General features: G+C 45.2%; 1 protein-coding gene across 1 annotated transcript in view; it reads right to left on the bottom strand.

The window, feature by feature from the left end:
- Positions 1–558: 558 nt before the first annotated feature.
- Positions 559–11447, bottom strand: part of LOC146788738 (vomeronasal type-2 receptor 26-like) — a 634528-nt gene continuing 623639 nt past the window's right edge. The window contains exon 6 of the mRNA XM_085630957.1: positions 559–1466. Coding sequence (XP_085487083.1) covers positions 559–1466 — 908 coding nt within the window. The remainder of the gene's footprint in view (positions 1467–11447) is intronic.

Genomic DNA, 11447 nt, shown 5'->3' with positions numbered 1-11447 from the left:
AGGCACCGTCATAGGGATTAGGATGGTCCCTCCTTGCCAGCCTTTGAATGGCGGTCACCCGCCATGGAAAGGCTGGATGGGATGGACATTGGGGGCCTGTAGCAGGCCCCCCTTCACCACTGGCCCTTTTCTTTGGTTGTGGGGGGGGCACCAATGGTGCCTCCCAACAGATCCCTGTACCAAGTGACAGGGACTGCATGGTGCCTGTCACGTAGTACATGGATGGGTTACACATCCCTTTTTGACATTGTGGCCGGTGCTGTGGAAAAGCTGTACAATGCAACCGCCACGTGGCGGTCGCATTGAAATCAGGCCTGTGCATCCCCCAACACTATGAAGGGCGGTGCCCATCTCCATTAGGGTGGCGGGGGGACATGAGTCTGCCCACTATTCCAATCAGGCACATAGAGGTGAAGTTAAGAATAGTTGATCTAAATACACACATATATGCCCACCTTAACGATATAGTGCCATCCAATATTCGGTAAATGATATTGTTGCAGAACTTTAAGTTGTCACTCAGTATTGTGAGATACAACAATCCCAGTCCTGTGTTTCTCAGGCGGTCACTTGTCTCCCCATTAGATATTCCTTGGTGTTTAGCTCAGGCCTAAGGAGGATGATGTAGATTTTGGGGATGAAGATACAGCCCAGCAGTCCAGCACTGGAAGTCAGGATGGCAAAGATCTCCACAGCCACCATGTACCTGCCCTTGGTGCTCAGGTATGCTGGGATGAAGGAGATCCAGACGCTGCAGAACACCAGCATGCTGAAGGTGATAAACTGGGCCTCGTTGAAAGTAGCCGGTAACTTTCTAGCTATTGAGGCGACAAAAAAACTCAGAAGAGCCAAGAATCCTATATAACCAACAGCAGCATAGAAGGCAACAACAGAACCCTCGTTGCACTGTAAGATCATCTTCCCAGTTTCTGATCTGGTGTCAATGTCTGTGAATGGGGGGGCATTGATGAGCCACACAGTACAGATCACCACCTCCCCCAGTGAGCAGAAGAGCACCAAATATCTGGAAACTCGTGGGTCCACATACTTTCTGAGCTTGCTGCCGGGCTTTGTGGCGTTGAAGGCGATGATCACTGTGATAGTTTTTGCTAAAACTGAAGAAACAGCAATAGTGAAAATGATCCCAAAGGCAATTTGCCGGAGGAGACAGGAAGTCTTTGAAGGACGTCCAATAAAATGAAGACAGCAGAGGAAGGAAAGCAGAAGGGTGAGGAGGAGGATATAACTAAGGTCCCTGTTATTAGCTTTAACCAGAGGTGTGTTCCTGTATTTAATAAAGACTCCCAGCACTCCAGCAGTGAGGAGGGAGAAGAAACTTGTAACAGAGGTTAAGGCAACTCCCAGCAGATCCTCATAGGACAGGAACTCTACCACCCGTAGAATGCAGGAATCTCTCTTCTGATTGGACCACTGGTCTTCAGGGCACCTTATGCAGTTTACCATATCTGCATGAAAATAACATTGTTCATAATTACAGAAGACGCTTTCAAGTTGGAAGAGATAAGTGGAATGTGACACAGTATAGTTATTCTGACCTATCCTATGGCTAGCTGTGTACCTGTGTGAGGATTTACTGTCCGTGGAACATGCACACTGGGCCTTGCAACTCATTAGTAAAAAGCATATTGACCCAGCATCTCCATAGAGGTGTCCAGAAGGACAGACAGGGGAACAACTGGCAGCTTGCAGGAGTCACCCTACAACCCTTGAGCATCTTATAAAATCCATCAAAAACATAGGAGTAGTACCAACATATTTTTGAAGTGATTGGCTGTTGGGTGTGAATGCACTCATCCTGTCTACATACATTTATGTATAAGTATGTAATTGGTCATGCACATAGGAAACAGGATGTTTCTCCTTTTCACAAAGGCATGTCCCGAGCCAATAAAAGAATATCTTTAGAGAAGAGATCATTTACCAGCACCTGTAATGTCACAGTCTAGCCCCTGCTTGGAAAAAGTCTCCTGATTGTATTTACCCTGGTGCTGCTGGGTTGGAAATGCAGCCCCTTATGCTTCATTATGTGAATATCCCAGTTTTTCAATCAAATCTGTTGATCTCACATAAGCCTCATTAACATCAAGGCCCCTCCTCTGCAGAATATACTCAATCTTGAAACCTCTCCTCTTTCTGTTTTTGCATTCCAATACCTAAATGCACAGCTCTCTTGGGCTCTGAATAAGGTTTCCACTGTCTACATTTGAACTATAATAGATAAATATCATACTGTAAACAACAAAACAATATTCAGACTGTTAGGAAATGTACACATGCAATCCATAGACTTTTTGCCAGAATGTTTTCTTCTCAAACACAAGTGGACTTTCTAAACCTTCGCAACATTGTCATTTCATTATTTGTTATTTTTATTTTTACTCCGTTGCTGACATACCTCTTGTACTGGTCCTCAGGTCGGGGGAATGCCCTCGGCGAGTGTTACAGAGAGGTGGGAATCTAGTTCAAGTGGGCTGCTTTGGCCTCAATATTCGGGAGTCCACAACTCTCAGGTAGACCCTGATTGCTGGCGTTGGGCTAAATTCCGATCCCTGTTCAAGCGCGTGTTTGCGCAGTGATCGGAATGATGAGTTGTGGGATAACTATCACACCCTCAAAGTTTCCTCAGATACATTTTGACATAAACAATCAATAATCCCATTGTGTTCTTTCGATGTGTGCTGCAAAATGCGGCACACACAGAAATAGCAAAAACAAGGAGAAATAAAAGTATTGTTCCTCGTTGTGCCATTCTATTGCCTGCTACCGTAGGGTGCTGCCTCAGATTTACACCTCGATGTAAATCTGGGGCGGCATCAAAATGTGATGGGTGTTACGATGAAACACCCACAGCAACACCTATTGAACACTCCTTTCATGTAGATACCTGCATAAAAGGGCACCATATTTACAACGCCAATGCTAAACGCCACTTTATAAATCTGATGCAGGGCAATGCACCACCGGAACATCAGAAAACTGATGTTCCAGTGGCGCAATCCCCTTGTAAATATTCCTCATGCTTGCTTGATGAATTTTAATTTGAATCAGTCCTATTATGTAATTTCCAGAATAAAGAGTGCTGCTTTTTTGAGGAAGCATATTTTATTCTAGTCAAATTAGAACAGATTCCTCCCATAATGTTTGAATGCCATAGTGGAGAAGATCATGGGTTGACACATGTTGTGTGCTGCCTGTCTCTGTGCCACACAGGTGGGATACTCCATTTTGACAGGTGCACCCGAGAGATTTTTTTCAGAAGGGGGTGTTTGAGGCATTTTCTGAATTTATTCTTCTAATGGATGTATGGTTTACTGAAGTAGCATGGACCAAGTCGCATGTGTAAACTAAAGAGAAAGGGGGCCAGATTCACAAAGTTTGACTTAGATCTGACGTCTAAGTTTCGACATGAAGTTTAACTGTAAACCTGACATCAAAGGTTAGACCTCAATTCTACATTCAGACCTTAAGTCTAAGTTTACATCTGAATTCTAACTTAAGACCTTAAGTCTGAGGCACATATTTACAATATTTTGGCATAGGGCCGCGCCACAAGCCTTCCAGCTGTGCTTCTCCACATCAGAAGAAAAGAGCAGGAATGCACTGTATCTACAAGATGTAGCGCATTCCTGTCCTTTCTGTCAGCGCTGGCACACACACTGCAGCCGAGTGCCAATGCATGCACCCTTACATACACGAAGGTGCAAGGGTGCCTGTGTTGTTGGTATGATTATTTTTGGGCACGAAGGGACATCAAAGGGGACATTTCCCTCGTTCTAGGTATACTTCGGAATGCAGCACACATGGAAAGAGGGAAAAAAGAGGAATGGACACATTTTACTCATTACATCTGCTTTGGGAAGGCGTTAATTTTGACACTGACCAAGATTTACGCTATGTTGTAAAAATTTGAGGCAGTGTCAACACCCACAACAACACCCATTGAACATCCCTTTCAGGCAGAGTAACATATTGCCTTAATGCATATTTGCAGGAGCATGAAAAGCCATGCAGGGTGGGTTTGCATGGTCTTGTAACTATGGGCCGGCACACTGCACCTTTGTAGTATCACAAAACTGACGCTCAGTAAAAGTACTACAGGGGCATTCTTATATATGCCCCTAAATTTATATTTAAAATCTATCTTTAGATCTGAAGTTTAATGCAGCCGGACCACATATGCAAAGAGGTCTTTGTTTGCCATTTAATCTGTTCCATAAATGACTTTCCACTCACATGTCTGCACCTTTGACCTGTAAATTGAATACCTGTGCCCTGAGTGTGCACGGTACCGCACTGTGCTGCAGACACTAACATCTGCGCTATCAGTGTACAATGCACTGTACTGTTCTATGCCTGAGTGTCTACAGTAGTGTAGAGTACTGCAGAAACTGAGATTGGTGGCCTGAGTGTGCACAGGACTATACTGTGCTGCTGAAACTCAGGTCTGTGAGGTCTATCATAGAGTGTGCACAGCACTGTACTGTGCTGCAGATACTGAGATATGTGCTCTGAGCGTACAATGTACTGTACTGTTCCATGCTTGAGTGTCTGCAGGAGTTTGGAGTACCGCAGAATCTAAGATCTGTGGCCTGAGTGAATAAGATATTTGATACCGTACTGAATAAAATGAGGTATGAGCCCTGAGTGTACAAGGTACTGTACCGCACTGTAGAAAATTAGGTCTGTGCCCTGAGTGTGTGTACTAAAAAAGTGGTACCATACTGAATATTATGAGGGCAAAGAATTTGTGCAGGTCGTACTGTCCCTCATTCTGCCTTCTTCAAGCATGATGCTCCCTCTTTACATTCAGAGAAGGGCACACACGGGGTCTAACCCGCAAACTGCACTTTGTAGTACGTAAAGTAGTGCTACTGTAGTACTCCTTCTTTCCTACATATTGCAGGTCAAAAATCTACGGTTGAAAATCTCCACCACCCGCTACTGTATATTTTACATGCATGCGTTTCCTACTAAGGACCGATTACGATGCGGGCTGAAACGGCTTCTACTGTCGGACAGGGCCTTTCAGCTCGCGTTATATTCAGCTGGTCGGATTCCTTTCTGACCAACCCATTTTGATGGGGTCGTTCAGAAGGGAATCCGAATCGGATTACCAAATGGCCTCCGATGGCTCAAAGAGCCGGTCCGGTATTCAAAAAGTCTTCAGTAATCCCGCAACCAGATCTTTCTGTCAGAGGGATAATGATGGCTGATTCGCACAGCCTTTCTATGCCGGCCTTTCCGACACAGAAATGCTTTTGAAATATGCATTTGGGGGCCCCCATCAAGGCCCCCATTGGAGCAGGGCAGCTGAATGTCGGCCTAGGAGGTACCTATGGTGCCCCCCTGTTTATCTCTGTATCCGGTGGCAGGCACCTTGAGATACCTGTCACAGGGTACAGGGATGAACTGCACCTCTGCTCTTCCGTTCGGCATGCATACTCCGGTCCGTCTGACATTGGAAACGGCCCCTTAGTCATTAATGTAAAAGGGAAACAGGGAGCGGTGCAAAAATAGGGAATAGCTATAGGTAAATGGGAGTAGTTTAGGGACAAGCAAGGAGGGGTAGAGGATGAGGTGAGGAGGAGTTTATTAATGAACATGCTAATACCAGCAACCACCAATAAATGAATAAGACCATTGATATTTAAGGTAACTACTGCCCTAAAGGTGACAAAACAGTAGCAAATGGGGGCATGGATAAAATGGCGGTCAGGACAGAGGCATTTTGAGGGGCTCTGTTCATAGCATGGCCCATCTTCCTGGATATACCACCCCCCCTCCACAACGTGCCCCCAGATTGGCTGGCATCTGTAAGCAAAGTGGAGGGGGCTGCTGATACGGGCAAAAGCAAGATCTAACATAGCCGGCAGAGATTCCAAGACAAAAGGTGGTAACCAACGTACAAGATGCGGGGGCCACATTTACCCCGTGTGTCTGTGAGCAGGAGGTGAGACACAAAAGAGGGGAGACACTGGGGATCAAGAGAGCAGAAGTTGAGACTGACACAGTGTTGGGCTGTCGAGCTAAGAGATAGGCGGAGGGTGCTAATGCCTGTGGGAGGGGTGTGGGTTGATAAACTGCTGGAACCTGCACAGTAAACATTGCGGTTACATGGTTGGCCCCAATGGGGGACAAGAAGGGAGGCCCTGGTGGGGGTGGACGATCCACACTTCCCTAGTGCAAGGTGGCCTTGAAGACAAAGTCTGACAAGACATCGGACCACACACTGCAACCCACCCGGACTGATGGATGACCAAGGGGCACCCCCCAGAGACCTAGGGAGGATGGTTCTCCCAAAGCCAAAGAATATGGGTCCCATGTCAGTCCCTCTGAGGCTCCAAAACAGCAGAGATGGACGTAGCCCACCAGAGAATGGATTTAAGAATCACACAGCCCATATCCTGGCAGCAGTTGAGGACACAAAAATAGCCCCAGAAAACAAGAGAGACTAATTAGCCTTGTATCTTGGTCTCCTGAGGACAGACAAGAAGAAACTGGTGGAGAAAGTGGATGGAACAGTGCAAATCCGGGGAGATTTGGGGCCTTTTATTAGGGGCAGCAATGAGGAAATCCAGGCCCTTCTTCAAACAGTTGGCTAACTTTACGAAAAGGTTGAAGAAGCAGAAGGGCGTTCAAGGCAGAACAATGTCAAAATAGTGGGGGTCCCAGAGTTAAAGGAGGGGCCAAGCATGTCTCTGTTTCTGGAGGACTGGCTCCCCAGGGAGGTTCTCGAAGGCAAAGCAGCCAAAATGTTTATGATTAAACAAGCATAAACCACCCCACCCGATAGTGGCATTGCAGCACAACTTCCATGACAGGGACCATATCCTGCAGGTGGCACGGACACACAGACCCTGGCAGGTGGATGATGCCAAAGTGAAAATCTATCACAACTATGCCAATGCCATCCAAACACAAAGAAACAATTTCTATGGGGTAAAGCAACACCTCCACACAACCTTAAATACACTTTTTCCACGCGACTGGGGATGCCTGAGCATGGTGGTGCTATCCCCTCCCGGATCGATGTAAGCAATCTACTAATCAAAAGTAGAGGAGGCAGAAACAGAGGCAGAGAAGACTGAGGGGCAGGGTTGGCTCCAAGAAGATCCCAGTCGGAGGCGGAATGAGTAAAGGTGGTTGTGGACATCCAGAGCCACAGATTTTGGGGATCAAGCAAAAAATAGGAGGCCTTGTTGAAAGACTCAGAAGATAATGAGAGCGGCTAGGGGGGCTCAAGGGAATGCTCAGGAGAAGCTGACAGGCCAGTGGTCACTCCGATGACAGTGGACACAATTATTTGAAGTTAGCGATGGCTCATACAGGCCGATGGGAGACTGTCGAGTGTACTACAACTTATTCCAGATGCTGGGCTGGTTAGACAAGAAGGGTAACTACAGCAAGGGGCCGAGCCTGCCCAGCACCACTACAATTCAGGAGGCAGATTCCTGAGCGCAGACTTGTAATTCATAAATGCAATGTTATTATTGTTGTTGGGGGGGTACAGATATCTCGGGTATTGGGAAGGTGAAGCGTTTAGAAACGCAGTGAAAGGCATTTGGGTGAGGGACATTCACAGGATGGTTAAAGGCACACTGAGAAACCTACAAAATGGACAAATATGGGGCCAAGTGAGACACTCTTGACAATTGCCACATATCGCTTAACACACCAGAGTCTTCCGCCTAAAGTGTTATCCTGTAACATAAGTTGGCTGGGATGCGAATGGAAGTGGGGGTAATGTGGAAATACTTGACACAACTGAATCTAAATATTCTCCTCCAAGAGATGCATCTCACAGAAAACACTAGTAGAATACTACACCATGGCAGGACACCCCACTAGCACTTGCCAGATACTCACCAAGATCGAGAGGGCTGAACATTCTGGTTAACTGATCTGGTTAACTATCCCTCAATGTAAAACACACATGGACAGACAAGGTAGGATGCCAAGCAACAGTGAGTGGTCAGTAGAATGGGCTCACGCTGGCTACTTGTTTTTTCCCTCAGGTTTACAAACAATGGCACTAGACAAAATGTGAGTGTGGCTAGCGGAAGTGGAGGACTCAGTCCTGCTGATTGGGAGGACCAAAATTAAATACATCCTGGGAAAAGGGATTGAATGACAAAATCAGGCGATCTACCAAGACCAAGCTATGACCCACTCCTAGAGATCTTTCTGAAGACCATGGGAGTGGTACACCTGTGCTGAGAGAAGCATCCAGAAACCCACCAAAATACCTATAACTCCAATTAGACTACTTCTACTATTCCCTTGCTACAAAACACCAAGTAGTATGATTTGGACACCAAGAGATACACTCACAGGGTGGAAATTGGACCCCTGGGACCTAGCAGCTTGGTAGAATAGGAAACCCGTGATGGAGACCAGAACCCAATACTTCCAGGAGAACTCATGTACAGTAGCCTTATAGGATACCCTGTGGGAGACAAACAGGACCCTTTTGAGAGGAATCCTGTTTGCACACATTATGGGCAAATGGAAAGAGAGATAAAGAGGTGGGGGCTCATGAGGCATATTTGGCTCAGTGGGAGGTGGATTATATCCAAGACCCCACCCCAGCCATGAAGAGTGAGCTAGAGACAGGAATTGAGGTGGCAGCTCTATCAAGAGACAGTGAAAATATAAAGGGCAAAGCAAGGCAAACTGTATGAGAAGGAAAGCATACATTTGGAAGGATTTTGGGGCCAGGGCAGTGATCCTGGGATTACATAGCAGAAGTTTCTGTAAAACTTTTGGAGACCCTTTACCAGGCAAGAGGGTGGTTAATCAAAGGGCAATTGCTGACTTTGTGGGAGATGTGCCAGCGCCTACATTAATGGGAGATTTGAGTGAATCCCTGGATGTGGACCTCCGATGGAGAGTTAGCCGAAGAAATTAGCCACATGAAAATCAGAAAGACTCTGGGGCCAAACAGATTTCCCCCAGATTGCTTCAAGTTTGTGAAAACGCATCTAATAGGCCAACTCAAATTGATGTACATCAGAACCTGGGGGAGGGCACTTTGCCTAGGGATGTCCATAAAGCAGTACTCATACACAAACAGTCAGAGATTATGCTATATATGGGCACCAGATGCAATCTCCACAGATTGGTGGGCTGCCTGCTGAGTTGCTCATCCTCTCTTTGGATGCCAGGAAGGCATTTGACTCTGTCTAATGATAATCCTTCACAAGATGGGACTCAGTGGAAGGGTCTTGTCATGGGTGAGGTTACCTGTACCTGCAGTGGTACCCATGCAGTCTTCCAATGATCCAGTCACTACATATGCACTGCTGTAATCAATCAGGTATTACTCTTCCACTCATAGAATCACCCAGGCGCTACTGGCGCACTCATCTAATTACGTAGGTACTACTCAGTGACTCATCTATCCCTGCAGGAGCTATTTATACAGTTATCCATGCACTCAATGTTTATGTGTGCACTCATTGAATTAGCCACTCACTGTCCATATTTTGGTGTAATTACCCAATGACTTATTTGGAGTAATCCAATCAACCAAGCACTACACATGGAGTTATGAATTAACTTAACCAGATCTATTACATGTGTTAGTTTGTAGGTTTCACTGTTTTCCTTTAAGATTGTATTTATATTTCTCTTAGATATATTGATAATTACAAAAAGGCAGAGACGTGTATGCAGCTTTTAACAATATGGAGAGATTTATAGTTGAGTCACGTAATAGTGTGCTGCTTTATGTTTGGCTAGGCCCAACACTCATGCAGGTATAAAAACACCCAAGCGCTACTTATGCAGTCTTCCAATGATCCAGTCACTACATATGCACTGCTGTAATCACTCAGGTATTACTCTTGCAGTCATGCAAACATCCAGGCAGTACCTGTACAGTCATGCAATCAACAAGGTATTACCCATGCACTCTCTGAATCAAGCAGCCATTTCTCAGGTACTTATATACTCACTCAGGTAGGTAGCGTTGTATTCCTTCTGTCACGGAGGCACTGCACTTGTACTTATGTAATCACTCAGCCAGAAGTCATGCTGTTATGTAATCATCCTGGCACAACCTTTGCACTCCTTTATTCACTCAGGCTCTACCTCAGTAGTGCTGCAATCACCCAACTAGTACACATGCACATATGAACTCACCCAGTCACTTTCTTTGTAGTCATATAAATCCCCAGCTATTTCCCCTGTAGTCAAATAATCAACCAGGTGTTATCTATGTACTCCTTTAATTCCCAGATGTTACCCCTGTACTCATGCAATCACTAATATGTTGGCTATACATTGCTTCAATCACTAGGCACTATATTTTGACTCTTTCAATCACACACACACTACTCTAGCACTTATGCTATCACTCAGCCAGTACCCATGCACTTATAAAATCACCCAGGCACTGCTTTTGCACTCCTGTAATCATTCAGGCAGTATCTTAGTACTCTTGCAATCACTGAGGCAGTGTCCATGCACTTATAAAATCACCCACTTACTTCCTATGTACTCCAGTAATCCCCCAGATATTACCCCTGTAGTCATGCAATCACCTAGGCACTAGTTATGTACCACCCCGACAGGTATAGAATCATACAGGTTCTTCCTATGCATTCATGTAATAACCCAAGCACTATTCTTGCTGTCATACAATCACCTAGGCCGTACTGTCACACTTATCTATTTACCTAGGCATGTCTTAGTGAGTCATCTGTGTCTTCAGGAGGTATTTATACACTTATCCATGAGCTGGACCTGTATGCGTGCACTTAGCTAATTAGTTACCCACTATTCATCTTGGCATGCAATTACTTAGCGACTACCTTTGGAGTCAATCACCCAAGTACTACCCATGGAGGTATGCAACTCCTAAGCAGATCTATTGCATGTCTCAGTTTGTAGGTTTCAGTGTATTTCAGAAATATTGTATACATATTTCTTTTAAATATGATGATGTTTTGAAAAGGTAGAGACATATGTATGCATGCTTTTAACAATATGGAGAGACTTATGGTTGACTCATGTAATAGTGTGCTGTTTTATATTCAGCTAGGCCCAACACTCATGTAGTCCTAAAACCATCCAAGACCAACCCATGCAGTCTTTCCATGATCCAGTCACTACATATGCAGTGTTGTAATAACTCAAGCATCACCTCTGCACTGATGCAACCATCCAAGCACTACCCATGCACTCATGCAATCACTAAGGCATTACCCATGCACTCTTTGAATCATATAGCTACTATTCGTGCACTTATATATTCACTCAGACACTATTGTTGTTCTCTTTCAATCATAGAGGTACTAGCCTTGTACTTATGAAAAAACTTAGCCAGTACTCATAGTATTATTCAATTACCCAGGCACTCCATTTGTACTCATTTATTCACTCAGGTGCCACGTCAGTAGTCTTGCGATCACCTAATAAGTACC

The sequence above is a fragment of the Triturus cristatus genome, chromosome 10 (assembly GCF_964204655.1).
Source record: "Triturus cristatus chromosome 10, aTriCri1.1, whole genome shotgun sequence".
NCBI classification, from domain to species: Eukaryota; Metazoa; Chordata; class Amphibia; order Caudata; family Salamandridae; genus Triturus; species Triturus cristatus.
Note: the sequence above shows the minus strand (reverse complement) of the source record. Positions and strands in the feature narration are given on the sequence as shown.